Source organism: Mustela erminea, chromosome 8 (assembly GCF_009829155.1).
Source record: "Mustela erminea isolate mMusErm1 chromosome 8, mMusErm1.Pri, whole genome shotgun sequence".
Classification (NCBI taxonomy): Eukaryota; Metazoa; Chordata; class Mammalia; order Carnivora; family Mustelidae; genus Mustela; species Mustela erminea.
In genome coordinates, this window is record NC_045621.1 from 13806223 (window position 1) to 13833975 (window position 27753).

A 27753-nucleotide genomic window follows, 5' to 3' on the forward strand; every position below is an offset into this window, starting at 1 on the left:
GGGATTGAGCCCTGCATCGGGGTCTCTGCTCAGCTGGAGCCTGCTTCTCCATCTCTCTCTGCCTGCCTCTCTGCCTACTTGTGATCTCTCTCTCTGTCAAATAAATAAATGAAATCTTAAAAAAAATTTAAAAATGTACTTAGCTATTTTCCTTCATAATTCTCATTTGTGAATCATGTCCTGGTTTTGTAAAAATTCTCTGACATCATAACAGTCTTACACTGATGTTGTCTGTTGTTTAAGTACTTTATCTGTTGAAGGTAACACATATTATATTACTCTATATAAGTTAGATTATGCTCAATAACTATCCTATAACTTCTGTAGCTTAATATGAGTTTATTTATGCTCAGTAGCTATCCTGTAGCTTCTATAGTTAAAAAAAATTTTTTTAAGATTTTATTTTATTTTTTAAAAGTTTTTATTTAAGTAATCTCTACACCCAATGTAGGGCTTGAACTCACAATGCTGAGAGCAAGAGTCATGTGCTCTACTGAATGAGCGAGCTAGCCAGGTGCCCCTTGTCTGCCCTTTTTTTTTTTTAAAGATGTATTTATTTATTTATTTTGGGGGGGTGAACATGGGGCTTGATCTCACAGCCCTAAGATCATGACCTAAAGCAAAATCAAGGGTCTGATGCTCAACCGACTGAGCTACCCAAGCAGCCCTCTGTCTGACTTTCTTAATACTTTATTAGGATACAGTCCTGGAATTTTATTGATATTCTTAGAGCAATATTTGTGCAGAATTTGAGTGAATTTATCCTATGAAAGCATCAATCTTTTTTTAAAGATTTAAAAAATTTATTTATTTTAGAGAGAGGGAGAGAAGAAGAGAGAGAGTGAGAGCATGCACGGGTGCAGGCAGAGGAAGGGGCAGAGGGAGATACTCTCAGAAGACTCCTTGCTGCATGCAGAGCCCAGCTTGGAGCTTGATCCCATGACTTCAAGATCACAACCTGAGCTAAAATGAAGAGCTGGGTGCTTAACCAATGGAGCCACCTGGGTGCCCACAAAGCATAAATCTTAAAGCCAGTTATTTTCAGATTGTAATCATGTAAACTATAAATAAATAGGACTTCCGATTCTAATCCTGTAAAATACACATTTATATAAGTGTAAATGTACTCACTCAAAATATGAACACATTTCTGGGGCTGACCTGAATTTATCTCTGAAAAAAAAATTTCCATAGCAAGTCAACTGAAAAGCATGAATAAGATTCCAGGAAATATTTTTCTTTTATTTTTTTAATTTTTGAAATTTTTTTTTAGAGAGGGGAGGAAAGGCAGAGGGAGAGGGAGAGAGAGAATCTTAAACAGATTCCATGCTGGGCGTGGAGCCTGACACCAGGCTAGATCTCACAACCCTGAAATCATGACCTCAGCTGAAATCAGGAGTTGGACACTTGATTGACTGAGCCACGCAGGCACCCATTATTCTTCTTTAAGTGGGCCACTATTGCATGCTCTTTCGTAGACTCATTATTAAGTTTGGGATGCCTGGGTGACTCAGTCAGTTGAGCGTCTGACTTCTGCTCAGGTCATAATCCCAGGGTTCTGGGCTCCTTGCTCAGCGGGGAGCCACCTTCTCCCTTTGCCTGCCACTAGCCCTGATTGTGCTCTCTCTCTCTCTCTCTCTCTCTTAGTCTCTCTCTTTCTCTGACAAATAAATAAAATCTTTTTAAAAAAAGACTCACTATGAAATTTAAGTCATTATTACTTTGACACATTGGTTTCTTTAAATAAAATATTTATATATCCCATGAGTCAAACCTCATTGACTCATTGACTCGGGCCCTTTCCCTTGACTTTATCTAAGTTAGTGAATGTTTGTCCTATCACTTCTTGCTTTCTTAAACTTGGGTCTGAAGAATTAATACTGTGGGTGTAATAACACAACTTAATAAATAGTGATCTTAACTTGAAAAAGGCTATTTTATTATAGAATGAAACATGAAAGTATCCTTAAATTATATAGCCAGAGACAAAATGACTGTGTTCATGAAGATCAATTGTTATCCTAATTACCCTATTCCTAGGGCAAGTGGAAGATTTATAGATTCTAGGAATTCCAAGATCTCAGCACCATCCCTATTTAGCCTGTCATAAGGGCAGTGCCAAAGAATTCCAATTTAGTTCATTTCAGCAGTCTTTATTAAGGCCCTGTTATATGCTAGTTACTGCGCTTGTTGCTGGAAATAGAGTGATAAATAAGAGATCGTCCCTCTTTTTAATCTAGTGGGGAGAAAACAAAAGCAACTAATGAAAATGCAACCTGAGAAGCACAGTCTTAGTAGCTTAGAAAAGGTATAGAAGTAATGCTAAGAAGGTCAGTAGAGCTGGTGACTCTTGATCTCCAGGTTTGTGAGTTCAAGCCTCATGTTGGGCCTAGAGCTTACTTAAAAAAAAAAAAAAAAAAAGTATTACGGAAAGGGGATAATTAATTCTGTTTGGCTGTGGGATCAGGGGAATCTTCCTAGAGCTATTACTGTTTGAGATGGGTGTTGTGAACAAAAATTAAGGAGACAGAAGGGGAAAGTGCATTCTTGGCAAATAAAACATCAAGCACAAAGGCATGTGTATTTGAGGAAGTGTAAGCTCTCTGGTATCACAAAGCTTTGCAAGAGCAGAGACTGACTGTTTTGCTTATTGTATCCACAGTAGTCTAGTATAGAGCCTGGAGCACCATAGAAAATAATTATTTGCTGAACAGAAGAATGAATGAAAGAGCCTTGTGTCATTCTAAGGATTTTTAACCTTGTATGTCCCATAGGCTGAAGCTAACTGGAAGCCAGCGGACAAGGGAGTCTTGGAAATTAAGTTTGTAGAAGTCAGTCCCTGAACAAAGAAGAAAGGGGAAGGTAATGAACTGAGAGCAAATAGGCAAATGATCCACACCCTTATTTTTACCTACTAGCCTTGTATAACGTAGCACATCCCTACCTCTCTAACTTTATCTCCCAGGCCCCAATAAACTGACCTCCTTCTTTTTCCTTTCTTTTTTTCCCCCTCTTATTTCAATCGGAAAAAATATTTTTAAATTTTTTTTTTAATCTAGATACAGTTGACACATAATGTTACATTAGTTTCAGGTGTAAAAACTGGCCTTCCTTTTATTCCTCAAATATACCAAGATTGTTCTAACCAGTTCAAGGCCTTTGCTTGTTTCCTAAGCCAGAGACTCTTCTTCTTCTTCTTCTTTTTTTTAAAGATTTTATTTATTTATTTGACAATGAGAGATCACAAGTAGGCAGAGAGGCAGGCAGAGAGAGAGGGGAAGCAGGCTCCCCACTGAGAAAAGAGCCTATTTGGGGCTCCATCCCAGGACCTTGAGATCATGACCTGAGCTAAAGGCAGAGGCCAAACCCACTGAGCCACCCAGGCACCCCAAAAAAGACTCTTCTACCAGATCTTTGCCTAGCAGAGATCAAGTGATATCTCAGGGGTCAAAAGGTAGCTCTCCAAACAAAACTTACCTGGTTAGTCCTTTTAAGGTAGAACAGCTGTCCCCCTCATACTGTCTCTCCTTTCTAAAAGGTAATGTGGTGATTCCCCTAGGGGATCCCTAATCACCTATATCTTTGTAAAATCCCTTCCTGAGTGTGGGTCGAAACTGTGACTTGCTCGTAACAAACTAAATATGGAAAAGGTGATGGGATACCACTCCTAGATTATGTAAGATTTTGTCTTAACATACTGGAGTTAAGAGAGACACTCTCTGTTGCCTTTGACTAACGAAGATACTAGGTTGTGAGAATTCACCTATGGAGAGGACCGCAGGAGCTGAGAACAGCTCCCGGCACCTGAATGAGCTTACCAGGCGGTTCTTCCTCAGTCAGCCCTTTAGATGAGAGCCCCACCTGGCTGATACTTTGATGCAACCCTGTGAGAACCTGAGCAGAGGACCCTGCTAACTCGTGCCTGGACTCCTGATGTATGGAAACTGTGAGGTAATAAATATGGATGGTTTTGAGCTGCTAAGTTTTGGTAATTTGTTAAACAGCAATAGAAAATGAATAGAGGGAAATACTTTGAGGGGATGAGAGGAAGGAACTTGGCTCCTTTGTTCCTTGCTGTGTCATTATACCTAGAATAGTGACTGGCACATAGTTTAATACACATTTGTTGGTTATATGAATGAAAAAAAAAAGATGAATGGGTGAATGGATGAATTTCAGCTGGATGGGAGGAGAGGACAGGACTGGATTTTAGGAACATGGCTAGTAGCCATAATGTAAGGAATACTACTTTCTGAGTTGGGCAGGGGGCAGGGAATCTATAGAATAGGTATATATGTGGTTCAAAGATTTCTGGGAGCAGTCATATCTGATATTCTTGCTTTAAGATTTCCTTTACTAGGACACCTGGGTGGCTCAGTCGGCTAAGCCACAGCCTTTGGCTCGGGTCATGATCTTGGAGTCCCGGGATCGAGTCCCACGTCGGGCTCTCAGCTCTATGGGGAGTCTGCTTCTCCCTCTGACCTTCTCCCCTCTCACGCTCTCTCTCACTCCCTCTCTCACTCTCAAATAAATAAATAAAGTCTTAAAAAAAAAGATTTCCTTTACTAGATTATACAGTTGGCCCTTGAATGATGGGGTTTGAACTATGGGAATCCACTTACACACACATTTTTACGACTACAGTAAAGTACTCTAAATTTTTTTCTATTCCTTATGATTTTCTTTTTCTTTTTTCTTTTATTATTTTTTTAAAAGATTTTATTTTATTGATTTGAGACAGAAAGAGAGAACACGAGCAGGGAAAGAGGTGCAGAGGGAGAAGAAGAGTGAGATGCAGACTCCCCACTATGCAGGGAGCTCAATGTAGGGCTTGATCCCAGAACCCTGAGCCACCCAGGTACCCCTAATTTTTTTTTTAATGATCTTATTTTACTTTATCAATATTTTTTAAAGATTTTATTTTTTAAGGGATCTCTATACTCAATATAGGGCTTGAACTCACAATCCAGAGTTTAAGAGTCATATGCTCTGCTGACTGAGCCAGCCAAGCACACCTAGTTTTTGTTTGTATGCTTGTTCCTTTGTTTTTCTTTGTTAAGTAAGCTCTATGACCAAGGTGGGGCTCAAGCTCATGATCTAGAGATCTACAATTATAGGCTCTACCAACTGAGGAGCCAGGCACCCCATCTTCCTTGTGATTTTTCTGAGCAGGGAGCCTGATGTGGGACTCCATCCCAAGACCCTGGGATCATGACCCATGGTGAAGGCAGATGCCCAACCGACTAGGCACCCCTTGTGATTATCTTAATAACATTTTCTTTCCTCTAGCTTATTTTACTGTGAGAATAAGTATATAGTACATATATCATACAAAATATGTGTTAATTGTCTGTTTATGGTATCGATAAGGCTTCTAATCAAACCGTAGGCTATCAGTAATTAAGTTTTGGGGGAGTCAAAAGTTATATAAAAAAACATAAAAGAAAGTTATATGTAAATTTTCAATTTCATGGAGGTTGGTGCCCCCAACTCCTGCATTGTTCAAGTGTCAGCTATCTTTTTCCTCCTCCTTCTGCTTCTTCCAAAGTCTAAGCCTTAGTAAAATTTTTTTGCCATATTTTGGTATAGCTTGGAGAATAAATAAACTATCCTATTGTTTGGAGGAAAGCAGAGTTCAGTGTCTGGCATCAGCAAGGAAAATCTCTTACAAGATATCAGTAGAGAAGTCCAGAACAAATCAGGTAAACTTGTGGAAAATATGTCTTCCACTGGGATCTTTCAATGCCTGGGAGATGCTGGGTTCTCTTGCCGTTAGTCACTCAGGATGGGAAGCTCAAATGATTTTATTTAGTTCTAAATGGAAGGGAAGGGTGACCCCAGATGCTGGGCTAACTAAAATTTCAAAAGTTAGACAAAAGGAGAAGGAAAGAAATGGGATAATAGATCTAAGTTCCAAATACAAAGTTTTCTTCTTATTATTTTTAAGCCTTTCTTAATATATTTTTTCCCCTTTTTTAAAGATTTATATATTTATCTTAAGGGGTCAAGGTGCAGAGGAAGAGAGAATCCCAAGCAGAATCTGTGCTGAGCACAGAGCCCAACTGGGAGCTGGATCTCACGACCTCGGGATCATGACCTGAGGGGAATGCCCAACTGACTGTGCCACTCAGGCACCCCTAAGCTTTGCTTATTTTAGAAAGAGAGAAATTTAAGGTTGCTTTTAGGTCCAGAGGTTATTGGAGGTGGAGGGGGGTGTCAATCTCCAATCTCATTTTCCTTGTACTCCACAATTGGGTTTTCCCCTCTCCCCACAACTATACCTTAATCTTCCAAAAGGAGACTACGCCATGTCCCATTTCTCAGTTTAGCCCTAAAGATTAAGTCCTGAAGTTTCTAAGCAGCCTCAAGTTGCCTTTCATTATTTTGACCCTGTACTGTGTCCCAGAGCTAACTCTGGGCACCTGTATTATTTTTCTTCTAGAGCTAAGAGTTTTTCTTATACTTTTCTTTGACATTATCCCTTTGTAATGATAAAAATTTATTCTTAGAAGTATTCAGTATCTCTGAGCTTGGGTAACTCCTGTTTATCCTTATTCATATAACGAGGATTCTGCCTAGTTCCTTATTCCAATGCATATCCTAATAATTTGCTGAGTTTCTTTAGACCCTCCCTAAAATGAGGGCTTTCCTTTTACAAGTCTTCTACTTCAGAGGAAAGCTATAATCAATGAGGGGCCTTAATACAGAGTGAAGATCCATCAGTTTTATAGACACTGTTTGTCCCCTTGGATTTCTGTGTTGCTCCTTTCATTTCTTAATTTCTTATGCCAGAGTTTTCCCCTTATGTTAGAAGACTGCCCTATCCTACTTGGGCTTTTGGTGGTTAGAGTACTGGTGATTATTTCCCCCTTGCACACGATGGTAGTGTTAAGGTTGTTACCAGTTCTAGTAACATGGTATAATATTACATTTCCTTTTTCTCTGGAAGTTAGGTTTGGTCATGTGACTTCTTTGGCCAATAAAATGTGATTGGAAGTAAGGTGTATTGCTTCTGAGTGGAAGCATTTTAATGGTTAGAGCAAAAACACTGCAGTATTAGCAATTAAATTTTATGATCCTTACTATAGCTCTCTTTTCTTTTTTTTTTTAAGGAGGCTCTACACCTAACAGGGGGCTTGAATGCAAGATCCCAAGATCAAGAGTCACATGTTCTACCGACTGAGCCAGCCAGGTGCTCCCCTAACTGTAGCAGTCTTGAAAGCATGTATCTCAGTATAGCTTCCAGTAGTCTGATGACCTCAGTGACTAAAATGAGCAGAATCCATGTAGTGGATATTGTGATGAGCTCCCCCGACCCACCCTTTAGGACTACAGCATAACTTCTCCCAACTATTGGAAATGCTGGTGGCTAACAGCTTTCAGCTGGATTCCTCTCTGAGGGTTGGTTTTGGCTAAAGAGAGTCCTCTTGGGGCGCCTGGGCTCAGTGCGTTAGGCCTCTGCCTTCGTCTGGGTCATGGTCTCAGAGCCCTGGAATCCAGCCCCGCATTGGGCTCTCTGCTCAGCGGGGAGCCTGCTCCCTGCGCCCCCCCCCCCGCCCCCCGCTGCCACCTACTTGTGATCTCTCTCTGTTAAATAAATAAAATCTTAAAGAAAAAAAAGAAAAGAAAAGAGAGTCCTCTCATCCAAGGGTCACCTCCCTTCCCTGGGTGCAGCCCACATCCAATGACACGTTGGTGGGAAGGTATAATGATCAGGCCTTCTGTTCCAAGAATCCTACTTGTAATAGGCTTCCTGATGACTTGCATCAAACAGGTAATGTGAGAAATCAAACTTTTGTGGCCATAAGATGCTGAGATGTTTGTTACAATCTAGCCTATCCTGACTGGTGTAGATACCAGACCTTGCCTGCCCTGCCAATCCTTTGTTTTCACTTGAGCTTGACTTGTATTGTCTGTTTGGTCTTTGTGGACATACTGATGGCCCAGTTCTAGTTCTTCCCTGATGGTCTTTCTCATAGTGAGTGAATAGCTATGTCCCAACTGAGATGCTACAAAGAACAACAGAAAAGGGAAGAGGGTTGCCTATCTAGTTGTCTACTAATTATTCCTACCAAGTCAGTGGTATATATATATTTTTTAATATGAATTTCCTAGGATCCATTCTTCTTTTTTATATATTTTACCATACATTTGTAATATGTATAAGAGTACTTAATGTATCTTAGGAAAAATTTTATGTAAATAAAAATAGAATAATCCCAATTTGAGAAAGAACAGTATCCTACTAATTAACAAACTTTCTGCACCTCTAATTTACCAAAATCCCGTTTCTCTGAGTGCTAGATCTTTTTTCTTGAAAGTCAAATGGCAAAATATAGTAGTAAAGGTAATGAATCAAAGCTCCTTCTAATTTTTTCTTTTTCAGGGATTTTACTATATAGAAATATTTCTTTCTGAGAATCCTGGGTTGGCATTATTAAAACCCACAATTATACTACATATTTAGTATGATAACAGCAACTAGTTTAAGGAACATGGAGGTTTATTTACCTCAAGTTCAGATAAAGAGATAAAGGGGGACTTGAACACGCAAATAAAGGGTATGACTTCAGGAGTGTATCTATGAATGTGTCTTTGGAACTGACCTCCACACTGAAAGACCAGTCAAACCAGCCTTCAGAATAAGCCTTCTTATTAGAAGGCAGGCTAGACTTCACCTCTAACATCGACCTCCCACGCAAAATTTCCACCTGGCAGCTCAGAATTAAACACAGACTTCCGATCATGGCATCATGCACGTCGCTTTCTTCCTTTTCTCCCCAGCAAAATCCCACCCAAGTCGACCTGATCCCGCAGGAGGTGTGCAGAGGCTCCAGGGCGGAGGGGGGAGGGGGAGAATTCCTTCTCCGATCCTGATCGCTTGGGTTTTTGCAATTCAAAGAACCGACTAAACAGATTCTTTCCGGGAAGCTTCGGTACCAACAGGACCTTTTCATCTCCTTGGGTGCGAACTCATTCCTGACTCTGAGGCAGCAGCTCCTCACCGCAATTTTCCTTTCGCGGGTCCTAAAAAGCCCCTAAGGCCCACAGCCTTTGTGAATAAAGGCCCACCTCTAAGTGGGAACCGCGCGGCAAAGACAGAGACGCAGATACATTGTATAGAATTAAAAAAAGAGAGTTTTCTTTCTGACTTCGCACCCTTTCAAACGGCCAATACGTGTGTCAGCTAAGAAGGGGTTCGGTGGTGGGCGCTGGAGAGACGCCGCACACCGATAAGAGCAAAAATATCAATTTAGGGTGGTCTCTCCGAGTCCGGCTTTGTCTGAGTCAGCGAGGGGAGCCCGAGGAGGCCGAGGTCTGCGGTTCTGGGAAAGGAGGGTTCTTCTGGATTCTTTGGGATGTGGAGAGGCAGGCTCCGGCCCCAAGAGAGGACGACGGCAGTTCCGCCTCTCAAGGCTTCACTCCAGGAATCCCGGAGGGGACCGCGACACCTCGGTCCGAGGTTCAACCGCGGCTCCGAGGAGTTTGCCAAGGCTGGACAAAAGATGTGGCCACTCTCTCTTCAACACACACACACACACACACACACACACACACACACACACACACACACATCCCGAGCGCGCACGTATGGAAGGTTCGTGCGCGTGAGGGAGAAAGGCCACTGCCGCCCGCTGTGGGTTGCCGGGGACCCCACCCTGCCCTCGGCGGCCGGGAGAGACACGCCACGCGCGGGCCGCCGAGTTGCTCTCGGAGAGCCCGGGAGCGAGGGGCGGGGCCGGGCGGGGCCGCGAGCGCGCAGGCGCAGTGCGGGCTTCCTCGCGCCGCCGCCACTGCGGCCGCCGCCGCCGCCCGCGCTGCACCACAGGCCCGAGACAGACAGGGCCGGGAAGAGCCGGAGACTGAGGAGGAGGCGGAGGCGGCGGCGGAGGCGGGGCGACTCCGGTGACCGGGAGCGCCGCAGACTGGCAGCTGCGGCGACTCCCCCCTTTGTGTCTGGTCTGCTCGGAGCCACTGGAAGTGCTTCCCGGAGGGGTGCGGGGTGTCTCGCCGCCTCGTCGCCCACCCCCCCTCCTCAGCCAGCCACCTACCTCCGCCCTCCCGCCGCCCCCCGCCCTCGGCCCGCGACGCCCGAGCTCCGCCCGGAGCCCTGAGCTGCGGGAGAACGAGGCGGCGGCGGCGGCGGCGGCAGCGGCTTCCTCGGGGCGGGGGTTGTGATTCGCTCACAGGAGCCATTGACGGGAGAAGACGAGGCTTTTCTTCGTGGAATTTACCTCAGGCAAGATCGAGAGGCCGCAGTAAAAAAGAGAGAAAGAGGAGCGAAGCCGGGAGGGCTGGAAAGGGCAGCTCCCCGCACCTCCCCTCCGCCCGCCGTCTCGGGGAGCTCGGGGCCCTGCCTGCTGACCCTGCCCCTCCCCCGCTTCCTACCGCCCCTCGGCGCCCCGGCCGGGCCCTGGCAGAACCTCGCAGGATTGTTGGGCGAAGGCTCGAAGGCGCTGTGGGTTTGTCCATGGAGGCAGCCGCCTCGTTCGATCCGGTCGAGGAACGGGGTTTGTTGTTCTCGCCATCCGAGTGAAGGAAGCACCGAAGCGAAACTTAAGAAGGAATCCTGCCCTCCCGGAGCCACGGGCGATGCGACTCGTGCCGCCGGGCGCCGCCGCCGCCCGCCCGGCTTCGCCCTTCGCGGCAGTCGGGCACTTGGTCTGATCCTCAGCCCCGCCATCGAAGCCCCCGCCTGCCACCCCCCTGCACCCCGGCTATGTTTTCTCGCAGACCTGGATATTTTTTCGACATCGTGAAACTACGAGGGAAATAACTGCGGGGCTTTCTTCCCGTCTCTCTGCTGCTCCACACGGACATGCCTTCAGTTTGGGCGGCCGCGGCACCCCGTCCTCGGCGAGTGAACCTCCCCGGCCGCGAGGGAGAGAAATGAAGGGAATTTCTGCGGCGGAATGAAAGCTCTGCAGCTGGGTCCTCTCATCTGCCATTTGTCCTTTCAAACTGCATTGTAATACCGACGGGCCGGGCGAGTCAGACGGGAGCGAGGACCAGCCTCCCGGCCGCACCTCTCCGCCCGTGTTTACTTTCCATATATATATATATATATTTTTTTTTTTTTCCTTTTTTTTCTCTGCCCTCCTGCTTCTCGGCTGGCCCAGGGATGACTTCTTCGCTGCAGCGGCCCCGGCGGGCACCTTCGCTCCTGTGGACGGTCCTGCTGGTCAGCACGGCGGCCGGTGAGTAGCCCCGCGCGGCGCGTCGGGCCGCTGCCCCTGCGCGTGGCGGGCGACGGAGCCCGCAGAGGCCGAGGCCTGCGCTCGCCCTTCGCGACGCGTCCCGCGATCGCTGTGGAGGGAGCCGCGTCCGGTACCTGCGCGCCCTTCCCGTTCCTTCGAGGGAACGGAGCCTGCCTGTTTTTCTGTAGTTTCGAATCCCTGCTCGCGTAGCCCCCTCCCCATCCCCCACGGGTGGGGGGAAAGACATATTGGGTGTGGTATCTTGACATTTTTAGCTGTGAGGTAATGCAAGGATTAAAAATAATATTTTAATCGCCAATGAACAGTGTCTGTTATGAGATCTTTGGAAACAGAGCTGTAGATTTTTTTTTTTAACATAAAGAAGCGGATTTGGCTTACAGTTAAAAGAACATCAACTACAGAACACACACTTTCGCCTTATTTTTAGATTTAGATCATTCTTTGGGAATCCATGTTACTTTCATTATTCCGAAATGCTACCGAATGAATTGGATGAATGTCGAGGAAGCCAGAACTTTGACATTCTTACTACATTGTATAACACTGTTAATTGTTTTTCGTCAGTCTTCTTTTGTTCCAAAGCATTTTGGTAATTTTATTTTCATCTTTTTAACGTAAAATACACTCGTATTTTATATGCTTTTGGGGTTACTACTGGGCTTAAAAGTATTTTCGATAACTTTATATTTCAGTCATCTGGTATCTGTTGGCTTTCTTGTCATTGGGACAACTTTGACCTCACATCAGACGGCTAGCATATTTGAGTCCTGAAAGTTCTTTGACATTTTACTAAGCTTAAAGGGAGATGGTAGTCATCCTTTCCTTAGGATATTTTCTTTTTAGTTCCCAGACACCTCAGAGAAAGCCTCATTTCTGTTTACAGTTAGTTTTCAGGCAGTCTTTTGGTGATAATGCTTTTAGAAATTTTTGGGAGTGAACTGTACATATTCTTAAGTTTGGTGTAGGATGGCCAAATTGATTATGCATTTAGAGATGAATAAGGGACAATATAACAGCTTTAAAATTTTTACAAGTGTGTACTTTTCATGTTCAATAAATTTCTTATTGTTCTGCTGGACACAGAGGTTGCTTGCTTATTTCCATTTTAAAAGTATGCATTGGGAAAATTCTGAGAGAATATTTAAAGTTTCCTTTAGTGCCTTTGATATTGGTTCATTGTCTATTATATTTATGATAAATCTGTGTAGTTATATTAAAAGAATTCGAACTTCTGAATTGAATGTATTTTGAAACTGACATTTTAATATTCTTAAAACATCACAATTCCTTTCGGGATAAAAATGAACAATTTTTTTCTAGGTTTCTTTATTTTGTGTTAGCTATTGAAATTCTCTAGCTGTAAGTCTTGTGATTACTGTAAAATATGAAGAGAGTAAAAGGCTTTAGGTTTAAGCAGTCATTCTGTGATCAGAAATGTCAGAACATAGACTTTGCGTGTTCTTTGTTATTCTTAACCTTTTGAGAATGTAGATTCTCATTTATAGTTACAGGCTTATCATTTTGTGATCAGAACTGATAACAGTAAGGGAAAGAATGTTGATTTAAAAATACCTTTAATTTGTATTTGGTAAATAAAATAGAATAATGTCCCTTAAAATGGAGGGATTGAAAGAATCACTACTTAAAGTGGTATTGGCCTTTTTTTTTTCTCTAATATTACATAGTACTGGCTGCCAAAATTTGAGAAGCTGGATTTCACAGTAATAATAGTAATAATAATAGCTGGTGTTTGTTTTTATTTATTTATTAAACAGAGAGTGAGAGCAAGAGTGAGAGAGAGAATGCATGCACAAGCAGGGGGAGCGGCTCCTCATTGAGCAGAGAGGGAGAAGCAACTGTTCTAATAGCTTTACATGTAGTTTCTCATTTGATCCTCATGACAGTTCTACACTCCAGGTCTAATTATGTTCCTTTTACAGAGAGGACAAGTGAAGTACAGAGAATTTAAATAACTCACCACAAAGTATATTTTGGAGCCAGGATTATAGCCTGTACCCTTACCTATCACATTAATGATAACAACAGCTTACTCTAATTGGGAACGTAAGATAGAGTAGTGCCTTCACTAGATTAGCCTCTGAAAAGAAGTAGGGATGCTTGATAGGATTGTCATTCAGCACTGGTTATGCAGATGTCATGGTTCTAAATGTGTTATACTTTTCCTGATACTACAGTGGCTAGTATAGTTTTGTTAGGTGCAAGGTGACTAGAGAGAGCCTGTGTGGACTTGGGATACATAGATGTAGTGATGTAACCAGACAGGTGCAGATAGTGTTGCTGATAGGAAAAAAAGTACTAGAAGACTGGCTGATATCACATCCCTCTTTGGGGGCATGGATAAATCCTTTATTTCATTTGAATCCCTCTTTCCCGCTTACTGTATCTGGTTCTTGGATTCCTTAATTCTAAGACTATTTTATATGCAAAAAATTAGAATTTATAGAAAAATATGTGCTTGTTTGGTTTATAAATGAATTCTTAATTTTAATAAAAGGATATAATACAATGCAATATTTACTATAGAATCAGTTTCTGTTAAAATTTCTTTTTTGGAAAAAAAGTTGTCCCTCTTTATTTAGGTTGTAATGGCTACAGATAACATATGTAACCCTATAACCCACCCTACTCTGTGCAGGCCCTTGAGCAGGGTCAGCTTCCCTTTCCTCCAGTCTTCTTTTCCACCTCATTCTTGTCCTTCTTGCCATCCTTGGGTTGCCCGGGAGGCCAGGGAGCCCATGACATTTCAAATGGCCTTTTTCTTGGGATTCACTCCTGGAAGGTTCTCCAGGACATCTGAAGGAACTCAGGATTCTGCATCACATCATAATTCTTCTTCTCCATGGCTGGCTTGAATGTGTCTAATGGCTGGACTGGCATCATTGTTAGTTGAATCTTCCTGCATTTGAAATAATTCACTTGATTTCTTTCTTCTTTTTTAAAGTAAACTCTTGGGCTTGAACTCACAACCTGGAGGTCAAGAGTTGCATGCTCTACTGATTGAGCCAGCCTGTGTGCCTCCCTTGATTGGATTTCAGTTTTACATCTCTTTAGGAATACACACATTGTCTAAAAGAAGATTCATCTATTTAGTTAGGGTTCTTGAGCACTGAAATCAATAAATATTGTTAGGGAACTGGAAATTAGTAATCTTTATTTTTGTATTTCTTAATATGTGGACACTGCAACAGGGCCACTTATGTGTTTTTCTCCCCCCAAGATTTTTATTTATTTATTTAACAAGGAGTGAGAGCAAGAGTGAGAGAGAGAATGCACGCACAAGCAGGAGGAGTCCGATGGAGGGCTCCATCCCAGGAGCCTGGGATCATGATGCTTAATTGACTGATACACCTCCTCCACCCTCATGACCCCCCCACCTTTTAAAAAGGATTTTATTTATTTGAGAGAGAGCATGAGCAGGGGGAACAGACGGAGAGGGAGAGGAGTCTTAAGCAGACTTTGTGCTGAATGCAGAGCCAGATGCAGGGCTGGATCTCATGACCATGTGATCACAGCCTAAGCCCAAACCAGTCAGACACTCAATAGACTGCACCACCCAGGTGCCCTATCACCTGTGGTTTTTGATAAAATTCGTATCTCTGTCACTATAATCTAGATGTACTGAAAGGATCTCACTGGGACCTATACTGTTTTAAGTTTTAAAAAAATATAGGTCCCAGCGAGATCCTGAAAGATTCTCCCTTAGGCAAGTTTGAGGACCCTGATTTATATAGTCAGTCTTAATTGTTTGGATTTTCAAAATATTGTGATTCAGTCAACTTTTGCTGCATAATAGCTGGTAACCACAAAATCATAGTGACATACAACAAGAAGTGTTTATTCTTCTTCATTTGTCTCATTCTTGGGCTGAAGCTAGAGGGACGGGTAACTCCTCTCTGGGGGAAGCTTGTCTTATAGCAATGGCAGAAGTACCAGGAGACAAGCTCAGTCCTACCAGGCATTTTCAGATTCTTGTTCCTCTGACATCCCATTTTACCAAGACCAAAGGCAATAAGTAGTGAAGTACATTCTGGCTGTAATGAGGCCATGGTAATGTATGGACATGTGATCCTGTTGCTAGGAAATGAAGAATTGGGATCTTCAGTCTACCACATATGATCAGGAAGATGATCCTGGTGAGGAGTTTCTCTTACCATTTGAACAGGGCCAAACTCTTTTTTTTTTTAAGATTTTATTTATTTATTTGACAGAGAGAGATCACAAGTAGGCAGAGAGGCAGGCAGAGAGAGAGGAAGGGAAGCAGGCTCCCTGCTGAGCAGAGAGCCTGATGCGGGGCTTGATCCCAGGACCCTGGGATCATGACCTGAGCCGAAGGCAGAGGCTTTAACCCACTGAGCCACTCAGGCACCCCTGATGGGTAAATTCTAACCATAAAAGATACAGGATGAAGTCAGTATAAATTAGTTAATTTTATAAATGGCCATACCAACTATTTTATTTGTTTATAAATGGCCATACCAACTATTTTGGCACTTATTGCCTTGCTTTTGAATATCAGTTATGTGTATTTGCTTTGTCCTCCTAACTGATAATTGCTTCTTGAGGACAGAGTTCATATCTTTTTTTTTTTTTTTTTAAGATTTTATTTATTCATGAGAGAGAGCATGTGCTCAAGAGAACACAAGCAGGGGGAGGTGCCGAGGGAGAAGCGGACTCCCTGCTGGGCAGGGAGCCCAGCTGCTGGACTTGATCCCAGGACCCCGGGATCATGACCTGAGTCAAAGGCAGATGCTTAATTGACTGAGTCACCCAGGTGCCCCAGAGTTCATATCTTAAACTGTTTTGTAATCTATCATATTGCATGCAGATAGAAGATGTTTAAGAAATACTAAATTAGTGAATAATAGAAAGGAATTATAGCCAGGAAATATTCTAAGATTGCTTACTTACCCAAATGATCTATTAGTAATTTATTCTTTGTTCCCATTCCTTCAACTATAAAATGGTTTAAATGGTGTAGTAAGGAGACTCCTGTCTTGAATTAATGAGACCTGAACTCTCTGAAACAGATGACTCAACATAGTTTTCTCAGTTATAGTATTATGGGATTGGACTAGATAATGTTTGAAATGCAGATTCTTGGGAACTGCCTACTTAATCTGAATATGTGGACAGTGAGTTTGGGAATTTACACTTTATTTTAAGATTTATTTTTATTTATTTTAGAGACAGCATGTGCATGAGCAGGGATGGGGCAGAGGGAGAGGGATAGAATCTCAAGCAGACTCCCTGCTGAGCAGGGAGCCTGATGTGGGGATCCATTCCAGGACTCTGGGATCATGACCTGAGCCGCAGGCAGATGCTTAACTGACTAGGCATCCTGAGAATTTTTTATGAAATATTTATAAAAGAAATAGTGCTAAACTAAATTAGACAAGGTAACATTGATTTGGTTTTAGTTACAAGTTAATATCCCATGGACCATTCCAGGTGGATAAATTGCATATATTAGATTTCTATCTACCAAAAGAGAATTATATTCTGATTTGATTGATATCTGCTAGAAAAAAACTAAATACGAAATCGTGAATTTTGGCTATCTTGCATAGTACTTACACATGTGGAAGAGACTCCCATATTACCAAACTATTTCCTCCTTTTAGTTAAATCGTCTAGTCTTTGAATCATTTTTTTTTTTTTAAAGATTTTATTTATTTATCAGTGGGAGAGAGGGGGAGAGAGCGAGCACAGGCAGACAGAATGGCAGGCAGAAGCAGAGGGAGGAGCAGGCTCCCCGCCGAGCAAGGAGCCCGATGCGGGACTCGATCCCAGGACGCCGGGATCATGACCTGAGCCGAAGGCAGCTGCTTAACCAATTGAGCCACCCAGGCGTCCCTCTTTGAATCATTTTTAGAAGCAATGAAGATGACTTTATTTTTATTTTTTTGGAAAGATTCTATCTATTCATTTGACAGGAACGGCGAGAGAGGGAACGCAAGCAGGGGGAATAGGAGGGAGAGAAACAGGACCCCTGCTGAGCAGGGAGCCCCATGCGGGGCTTGATCCCAGGACCCCAGGACCATGAACTGAACTGAAGGCAAATGCCCAATGACTGAGCCATCCAGGCACCCCTGAGAATGACTTTAGTAGAATTTTGGATGCAATAGACTTGATTTTGTTTTTGTTTTTTTAAACACTTTTTAATCTGTGGGATGGGTATGACAACTAAGACTGCTAGATTACAAGAATACATATATAATTTATGTATAGTCTGTGTGAAATAAGGTTAGAAATAAGCCTGTGGGTAAATGACATGAACATTTTTTTTATTTAAAAGAATTTTTAGGGGTGCCTGGCTGGCTCAGTCATTAAGCATCTATCTTTGGCTCAGGTCATGATCCCAGGGTTCTGAGATTGAGCCCCGCATCAGCCTCCCTGCTCAGTGGGAAGCGTGCTTCTCTCCCACTCCCCCACTTGTGTTCCTTCTCTCACTGTGTCTCTCTATCAAATAAATAAATAAAATCTTTGAAAAAATTTTTTTAAAGATTATATTTTTAAGTACTCTCTTCACCCATTTAAAGTATTCTCTATACCACCTGGAGAGTCACATGCTCTACCGACTGAGCCAGCCAGGTGCCCCTGACGTGAACATTTTAGAATACATTGCTTTATCAGAACTGTTAGCACACAGCATTTATTTCTTACTGTTAATTGCACTTTATACGGTAAGTGTTGGACCAGACCCAGTTTCTTTTCCAGTATGCACTCGTGGGAGCTGCGACAAGGGTAGGGGGCATTAATAGGATAGATAATATATGGACGGTGAACTAAAATGCCCAGTCAAAAATATTTATTAGTCTTTCCTTTGTGCGAGGTTCTTTTTAAAATGTTTGTGGATACAACGAAAAACAAGGGGCACCTCTCCTTCCCCAAACATCTCATGCCATAGCCTATATTACTTTCTGAGAGGGAGTTAGAGTTCATGCTATTTGAAGGAAGGGTAGGTATTTTGCAAGTTTTATTAGCATTGTATTATTTCTTTTCTGCCTATTTCTTAGGATCAGAAATTCGTGAAGGTATTCTGCAACACAGGAAAAGAGACTTTGTTCCTGTGTGTCTTCTAGCAGATCGCCACCCTCCTTTTATTTGTCTTCCTGCCAGCTTTTTTTGAAAGAGTAGAGAACACTTCTGGACTTCTGTATCCTCACTCCTTACTTGTCTCATGATGTATATTAGATCATCAGTGACTTCCTAATTGCTTTGTCCAGTGACTTAAGAAAAAAATTATTTATTTATTTGAGAGAGAGAGAGACAGCATGAACAGAGGGGAGGAGCAGAGGGAGAAGGAGAAGCAGACTAACCGCTGGACAGGGCCCAACACGGAGCTTGATTCCAGGACCCTGAGATTACAACCTGAGCCAAAGGCAGACACTAAACTGACTGAGCCACCCAGTCGCCCCTCCAGTGATTTTTCAGTCTTGTTCTTTTTGACTTTTCTACTTAATTTGAGAATTTTGGTCACCCTTTCCTTGAAACTCTTCCTGTCTGACTTTAGTGTCATTGCATTTCTCTGGTTATACATCTTCTCCATCCTCACTTCTCCATAAATGTTCTATTTTCTTCTATTTTAAAAATCTCCCTTAGATTTTTACTCCTCTCCCTTGTTGATTTTCTTGTATTGTTACTCCTCTCCCAAACTTTTTTTTTTTTTTTTAAAGATTTTATTTATTTATTTGACAGAGAGAGATCACAAGTAGGCAGAGAGGCAGGCAGAGAGAGAGAGAGGAGGAAGCAGGCTCCCTGCCGAGCAGAGAGCCCGATGCGGGACTCGATCCCAGGACTCTGAGATCATGACCTGAGCCGAAGGCAGCGGCTTAACCCACTGAGCCACCCAGGCGCCCGCTCCTCTCCCAAACTTTAATTAGTCTGGAAATGATTGATGATTACTAACTCAAACAGGTGAAGCTAGAAAGATTTGAGTTCCTTCCTAGTGGTACCATCAGCTGTTTATTTTGGGAATATCACTTCATTTGGTTCCAGTATCCTCGTTATAAAGTGAAGCGGTTGGCCTACATGATACTTACCCCATTTCTAGCACTTTTGCTTATGGTATGAGAAAAGCAGTGTATTCTTAGTTACTAGTAAGTGTATAACACTTTGAATAATATATTTGGTTCTTATTGAGTATATATGTAGCACTTTGAATTTAGCTTAGTTTAGGGAAAACTGTGGGGCATTCTGCAATGGTTAAAGCACTACTTTGAAAGAAATGTAATTTAATTTTTTGCAAATACATTTTGTGTGTTGATTATGTTAAGACCACAAAAGTGGGGCGCCTGGGTGGCTCAGTGGGTTAAGCCGCTGCCTTTGGCTCAGGTCATGATCTCGGGGTCCTGGGATCGAGTCCCGCATCGGGCTCTCTGCTCAGCAGGGAGCCTGCTTCCCCTCCTCTCTCTCTGCCTGCCTCTCTGCCTACTTGTGATCTCTCTGTCAAATAAATAAAATCTTTAAAAAAAAAAAAACACACAAAACCACAAAAGTGTTCTAGAGAAAGGCATTGTATGGATATTCTGTAATGAAAATATAAAGATAATCTATAACTAAATAGAAAGTGTGCTTTTAAAATAGTTGGAATCCTAGAATTTTAGAGTTGGAAAGGACCTTGAGTAGACTTTAAATAGTTTTTAGTTAAGACAAAAGACAGTCTTGTCTTTTAATTGAACTTTTTATTTTAATTCTAGCTTGTTAATATAATACAGTGTTATGCTAGTTTCAGGTGTACAGTATAGTGACTTGACAGTTCTATATATTATTCAGTGCTCATCAAGATAAGTGTACTATTAATCTCCTTCACCTAGTTCACCCATCTCCCACCCACCTCCCCTCTGATAATCATCTGTTTGTTCTTTGTAGTTAAGAGTCTGTTTTTGGGTTTATCTTTTCTTTCTTATTTTTCTTTTTCTGTTTTGTTTCTTAAATTCCACATATGAGTGAAATCATATGGTATTGTCTTTCTCTGACTGACTTCATTGAGTATTATACTCTATAAATCCATCCCTGTTGTTGCAGATGGCAAGATTTCATTCATAGACACACACACACACACACACACACACACACACACACACTCACACAAACACATCTACATACCGCATCTTTTATAGCCATTCATCTATGGATGGACATTTGGGCTGTGTCCATATCTTCGCTATTGTAAATAATGCTGCAGTAAACATAAGGGTATGTATATTTTTTTGAATTAGGGTTTTTGCATTCTTTGGGTAAATATCTGGTAGTGGGATTACTAGATCATATGGTAATCCCATTTTTAATTTCTTAAAAATATTTATTTATTTATTTTAGAGAGAAGGCACATGCCTGAGGAAGTGTGTGGTGGGATGGGGATTGGGTGTCGGGGGGAGCAGAAGAAAAGGGAGAGAAACTTTAGCAGACTCTGCACTGAGTGAGTGGGGAGCCCAATGTGGGGCTCCATCTTATGATCTTGAGATCACAACCTGAGCCTAAACCAAGAGTCTGAGGCTTAACCAACTGTGCCACCCAGGTGTCCCTATTTTTAAAAAATATTTTATTTATTTATTTGTCATCGAGCATAAGCAGGCAGAGTGGCAGGCAGAGGCAGAGGGAAAAGCAGGTTCCCCTCTGAGCAAGGAGCCTGATGCAGGACTCTATCCCAGGACCCTGGAATCTTGACCTGGTCTGAAGGCAGCTGCATAATGGACTGAGCCACCCAGGCATCCCAGGTGCCCCTGTTCTTAATTTTTTGAGGAACCTCCATACTGTTTTTCACACTGCCTGTACCAGTTTGCATTCCTGCCAGTAGCGCAAGAGGGTTCCTTTTTCTCCACATCCTTGGCAGTTCTGGTTTCTTGTGTTTTTGATTTTAGCCATTCTGACAGGTGTGTGTTGGTATCTCATTGTGGTTTGATTTGCATTTTCCTGATGATGAGTGATATTGAGCATCTTTTCATGTGTCTGTTGGTCATCTGTATGTCTTTGGAGAATGTTAATGTCTTCTGCCCATTTTTAGTTGGATTATTTGGAGTTTTTTGGTGTTGAGTTGTATAAGCTCTTCCTTTTTTTAAAAAAAGATTTTATTTTATTTGAAAGAGCCATCTAGGTGTCCCTGTATAAGCTCTCATATATTTTGGATACTAACCTTTTATTGGGTATATCATTTGTAAATATCTTCTCCCATTCAATAGGCTTTTAGTTTTGTTGTTTCCTTTGCTGTTCAGAAACTTTTTATTTTGTTGAAGTCCCAGTAGTTTATTTTTGCTTTTGTTTTCCTTGCCTCAGGAGACGTATCTAGAAAAATGGTTCTATGAATGATGTCGGAGAAGTTACCCCTGTGTTCTCTTGAAGAGTTTTTATGGTTTCAGGTCTCACATTTATGTCTTTAATCCATTTGGAGTTTATTTTTGTGAATGGTGTAAGAAATTGTTTTAATTTTGGGGCGCCTGGGAGGCCCAGTCGTTTTTGAATTTACTTTTATAGAGATATAGTTGATATGTAACACTGTGTAAGTTTAAGGTATACAGCATATTGAATTGATACATTCCTATATTGCAATATGATTACCCCCATAGTGTTAGCTAACACCTCTGTTACATCATGTAATTATCATTATTGTGTGTGTGGTGGGAACAATTAAAATCTAGTCTCTTAGCAACTTTGAAATTTATAATACCATATTGTATATAATTACTGTGCGTTATATACAGGATTTGTTCATCTAGTGGTTGCAAGTTTGTACTCTTAAACAACAGTTGTCTATTTTTTAATTTTTTAATTGTTTTGTCTTTTTGTTGTTGGATAATAGGAGTTCTTTATATATTATGAATATTAACACTCTATCAAATGATTTCCAAATGTTATGGGCTGAATGTTTAGGTCCCCTCAAATTTCATGTTGAGAGACGCCTGGGTGGCTCAGTTGGTTAAGTGGCTGCCTTCGGCTCAGGTCATGATCCCAGCGTCCTGTGATCGAGTCCCACATTGGGCTCCTTGCTCAGCGGGGAGCCTGCTTCTCCCTCTGCCTCTGCTGCCACTCTGCCTGCCTGTGCGCTCTCTCTCTCTCTCTCTGGCAAATAAATAAATAAAATCTTTAAAAAAAAAAAATTCATGTTGAAATCATAGCCTCCAAGGTGATGGTATTAGAAAGTGAGGCCTTTGGGAGTTGATTAGGTAATGAAAGTGAAGCTCTCATTAATGGGATTAGTACTCTTATGAAAGAGACCCCAGAGAAATCCCTTCCTCTTACCACTTTGTGAGGGTACAACAAAGAGATGGCCATCTAGGAAGTGGATTCTCACCAGTTACAGAATCTGCTGGCACCATGATTTTAGACTTCCCGGACTTCAGAGCAGTTAGAAATAAATGTTTATTGTTTAAAAGACACCCAGTCTCTGTTGTATTCTTAGGGCACCATTGTTTTCTCCTATTCTCTAGGTTCCTTTCTTTTTTCTTTTCTTAATTGTCTTTTTTTTTTTTAAGATTTTATTTATTTATTTGACAGATAGAGATCACAAGTAGACAGAGAGGCAGACAGAGAGAGAGGGGGAAGCAGACTCCTTGCTGAGCAGAGAGCCCAATGCGGGACTCCATCCCAGGACCCTGAGATCATGACCCGAGCTGAAGGCAGCAGCTTAACCCACTGAGCCACCCAGTCACCCCTATAATAAACATTTTCATTAAAGATTCAAAGCTTCAGTTTTGGAAAGGAGCACCAGTTAGATCAAGAATGATGATGACATATTTAGTTGAGGATAAGTTTTTAATGTTTACATCTGACATCTGTTGTTAGTGATTAGAATCCCTAAGGGCCAGTCTAGTGTGAAGAGTAACCTTTAAATTTAGTTACAACTCAAAGGGCCATATTGTGGTGACATGAAAGGCAAGATTAAAAACAGTCAAATGATAACGAGATGAACATTATTCATGTTACTTACTGAAACAAGTTTTTTTGTGTGAGAGAGAACTTTTCTGGGATATTTATTTTTCTTTTGGCTAAACCATGTGTTCGTTTGATGAAATGCTATTAAGAATGTTAATCTAAAAATTTTGTTTAGCTTTTAGCACCAACTGTTATCCAGCTCTTCTGTAGGAATCATTGTTTTGTCCATTTTATTAGGTTTATGAGAAATTCAGTTTTACTGATCCTTGCTGATAAGTCCCTCTGCTGAGAGCAAAACAGTAGTCTTAGATTTATACTAAACTCAAATTTGTACACTAAGCAGCTAATAGGTTTTATATTAATGAAATGGTATAGATTAATGGAAATAGGTTAAATTCGTTATCTGAAAATAGATTAAATTCTAGTTATTTGCAGTTAAGAACTAGTGTGTTGAGGCATGGTTTTTGGAAGCCTATCTCTTGGATAGCTAGGCTAGGTTGTTCTAAAACTGCAGGGGTTATTTTTTGCTCATACTTTATGTTCATTGAAGAATTGCAGGGGTATTCTCATCATTCAGGAATCTGGGTTAATGGATTGCCACCATCTTGAAAGTTAAAATAAAGGTAAAATAAAGTATAAAAAGATCTTTCATGGCAGTTACATACTTTGTCACATCACTTCCACTTAAAGCCCACTATTTAGTCTCTCCTAACCTCTAGGAACTGTGATTTTTCTAAGTATCTAGAAAAGGAATTTGGGGAACAGGACTGATGATGACTGTGGGAAATAATAAGATAAACTTTTTTTGGCTTTGCTTTATATTTTAGATGTATTTTGGTTTTCAGATTTTGACCTTATTTCTTTTAAAAGTCTTTCTGTTACTTATTTATTTATTTAATTTTTAAAGATTTTATTTATTTATTTGACAGACAGAGATCACAAGTAGGCAGAGAGGCAGGCAGAGAGGGAGGGGGAAGCAGTCTCCCCACTGAGCAGAGAGCCAGATGCAGAACTTGATCCCAGGACTCTGAGACCATGACCTGAGCTGAAGGCAGAGGCTTAACCCACTGAGCCACCCCGGTGTCCCACTTTCTGTTTTTTAGAATCCCGAAGTTGTGATAGAAGATCATTGTAAAAATGATTTTATATGATAATGAAGGAGAGAAAATAAAAATATCCATTCCTTCTTTTTCTCTAATTCTTTTCCCTGGATACAACAGGTATTAATAGTTTGGTTGATAATATTTCATACTTTTTTATATGCACTGTAAATAAGTACCTGTGTAATTAGAGTTTTTTTTTTTTTTTTTTTTTTAAAGATTTTATTTATTTATTTGTCAGAGAGAGAGAGCAAGAGCGAGCACAGGCAGAGTGGCAGGCAGAGTCAGAGGGAGAAGCAGGCTCCCTGCGGAGCAAGGAGCCCGATGTGGGACTCGATCCCAGGACGCTGGGATCATGACCCGAGCTGAAGGCAGCTGCTCAACCAACTGAGCCACCCAGGGAGTTTGTTTTTTAAATAGTTAGAATTATATATATCATGTACAAGTTTTCGTTATTAATCATGTAGGATAGTTCTAGAAGCAAGATCATTTGGTTAGAGTTTGCACTTTAAAAATTTTGGTATGAACTTCTAATTTCCCCCCCAAAAGATTGTAGCACTTTCCATTTCCACCACTACTATATCAGAATTTTCATTTCCTTTCTAACTTTTTTTAAAAGATATTTTCTTTTTTTAAGATTTTATCCTTAAGTAACCTCTGCACCCAGCGTGGGTCTCGAACCATAATGCTCTACCAGTCGAACCAGCCAGGTGCCTCCAAAATTTTTCCTTTCTTTCTTTCTTTTTTTTAAAGATTTTATTTATTTATTTGACAGACAGATATCACAAGTAGGCAGAGAGGCAGGCAGAGACAGAGAGAGGGGGAAGCAGGCTGCCCGCTGAGCAGAGAGCCCAATGCGGGGTTTGATCCCGGGACCCTGGGATCATGACCTGAGCCGAAGGCAGAGGCTTTAACCCGCTGAGCCACCCAGGCACCCCAAATTTTTATTTTCTTATTCCTCTTTCAAATGCTATATAATAGCTTTAAAGTTTTTATCAAAACAAAAACATTGTATTGTGTTTCAGTTTGCAGTGCTTTAATTGTTCAGGAAGCTGAGCTGCTTTTCATGGTTATTGGCTAGTTATATTTTTCTGAATTACCTGTTTATGTATCAGATTAATTTTTTAATAGTTTGTTTTTCTTATGTATTTGAAGATGTTGTTTATATATATGATTTTATATTACTAGAATTGTTTCTTTTTTCCTGTATAATATCTGGATTTTGTGTTATCTTAGAAAAGCTTTTACCATATTCACAATTAACAAAAATTCTTCTAGTAGGTAGGTCTTTAGGGTTTCTTTTCCCCCCTGTGTTTAGCAGTTTAGTCTACCTGGAACAATTCTTGGTGTTGTACATATATTAACTCATAAGAATGGTATGAGGTAGATATTGTTATTGTCTTCATTTGCAGATGAGGACTTTTAGAGCCAGAGAAATTAAGAAACTTGCTTAAGGAAGGATAGCTAATAGAGCTAGAATGTAGACATAGCCTATGCTCTTAATGGTTGTGCTCTATTACTTAGTATATAGCCACATTGTCTTTTAATCACCGAATTCCATCTGAATTCACTGAATTGTCTTTTTTAAGAGATCTACTTAGGGGTGCCTGGGTGGCTCAGTTGTTAATCTTCTGCCTTTGGCTCAGGTCATGATCCCAGGGTTCTGGGTTTAAGCCCCAGATTGGGCTCCCTGCTCAGCAGGAAGCCTGCTTCTCCCTCTCCCACTCCCCCCTGCTTGTGTTCTCTTTCTTACTGTCTTTCTGTCAAATAAATAAAGTTTTTCAAAAAGATCTATTTATTTATTTTAGGGACTGAGAGAGAGCCTGCCTATGCATGTGTGCGTGTGAGTGGGGGGAGGGGCAGAGGGAGAGAATCTTCAAACAGACTCCCTGCTGAGTGTGGAGACATACATGGGGCTTGATCTCACCACCCTTGGGATCATCACCTGAACTGAAACCAAGAGTTGGATGCTTAGCTGACTGAGTCACCCAGGCACCCCTCACTGAATTATCTTTCAATGACCAAACTGTCTTTGAATTACTGAATTTCACTGAAAAGCATCATTTGGGACAGTTAATTTGAAATACATACAATATACTTCTGCTAAATAGATTTTTTACTTGTCATGGTAAATAGATGATTAATATCAATTGCTTAAAATGCCTGAGCATGGGAACCCAGACATTTTTTAAGCTCTCAGAGCCTTACCTATTATTTTAATTTAAAAATTTCTAAGAGTCTTGGTTGTTTGGTTTCTTCTAGCTTATAGAAACTGGAGTATCAAATAGATAGATGACTAATATGAATGGCTTAAAATGCTTGAGCATGTAGATTCATTTAATGTATGTAGAACAGCTTTGAGTTAGAACCTATTCTCTGCATGGGACACCTGGGTGGCTCAGTCTGTTGTGTCTGCCTTCGGTTTAGGTCATGGTTCCAGGGTCCTGGGATCAACTCCCACGCTGGGCTCCTTGCTCAGCAGGAGGCCTGCTTCTCCCTTTGCCTCTGTCTGCTGCTCCTCCTCCCCTGCTTGTGCTCTCTCTCTCTGAAAAATAAATAAATGAAATCTTAAAAAACAAAACAAAACACCTATTCTCTGCAATTGGTGTATGGAAATACATAGCATTGTCTGGAATGCTTTTGTCATCCTAGTTGTCCATTATAGTGGTCATGTTTCACAGGGTGTGTACAGAGGTAGGAAAGAATAGTAGTAGCAAAAGGTAAAGGAACAGAATTGGGGGAAGTCTCAGGGAGGAGGGAGTAAAAGCTTACTTTTACTTAAGTAAAAATTTATTTTATTTCCTCTTCTACTATCTCTTGTTCTCCATGCAAACTCTCTCAGCTTGGTCTGGCTTTGTTACCTTTGCCTTTCTTTGATCTTTGTACTGGTGTGGGCTTCAAAGAAGCATATCATTCTTTGATTGTGTAATCTCCTGTAGGGTTTGTGAATTCAGTTTTTATTTTTTATTTTTATTATTTTATTATTTATTTATTATTTTTAAAAAAGATTTTATTGATTTATTTGAAAGAGATCACAAGTAGGCAGAGAGGCAGGCAGAGAGATGGGGGAGACGGGCTCCCCGCCGAGCAAAGAGCCCAATGTGGGGCTTGATCCCAGGACCCTGGGATCATGACCCAAGCCGAAGGCAGAGGCTTTAACCCACTAAGCCACCCAGGCACCCGTGAATTCAGTTTTTAAACAGTAGTTTTGATATTGTAAAGTTTGGGAGCTATTACTTAAAGCAAAGAATTATATTTGAAAAGAGAACTTTGAATAATCAATAAATGATAATATCACCGGTAGGTTAATACGTTAGGAGTACTAAAATTACTGGAGGTTGCACTTATCATACTGTGGCTTAGGTGAGCTGATTCCTGAAATCTTTTGAGTCCATTTGATTTAGGTCACTAATTAGAAAATATGTTGTTTGAAAGGTGCATCTAGTTAAGGTGTTTGGAGAGAGATTCCTGTGAGATTCAACTGAGTGTGGCCTCAGTAATTATCTTGAGAATTGTGTTGGAGAAGCAGAGAATTTCTGTAG

General features: G+C 41.3%; 1 protein-coding gene across 1 annotated transcript in view; it reads left to right on the top strand.

The window, feature by feature from the left end:
* The first annotated feature begins 10839 nt into the window (after positions 1 to 10839).
* BMPR2 (bone morphogenetic protein receptor type 2) overlaps positions 10840 to 27753 on the top strand; it is a 207957-nt gene continuing 191043 nt past the window's right edge. Inside the window, exons 1-2 of the mRNA XM_032354461.1 lie at positions 10840 to 10932; positions 11121 to 11198. Coding sequence (XP_032210352.1) covers positions 10914 to 10932; positions 11121 to 11198 — 97 coding nt within the window. The 5' untranslated portion in view covers positions 10840 to 10913. The remainder of the gene's footprint in view (positions 10933 to 11120; positions 11199 to 27753) is intronic.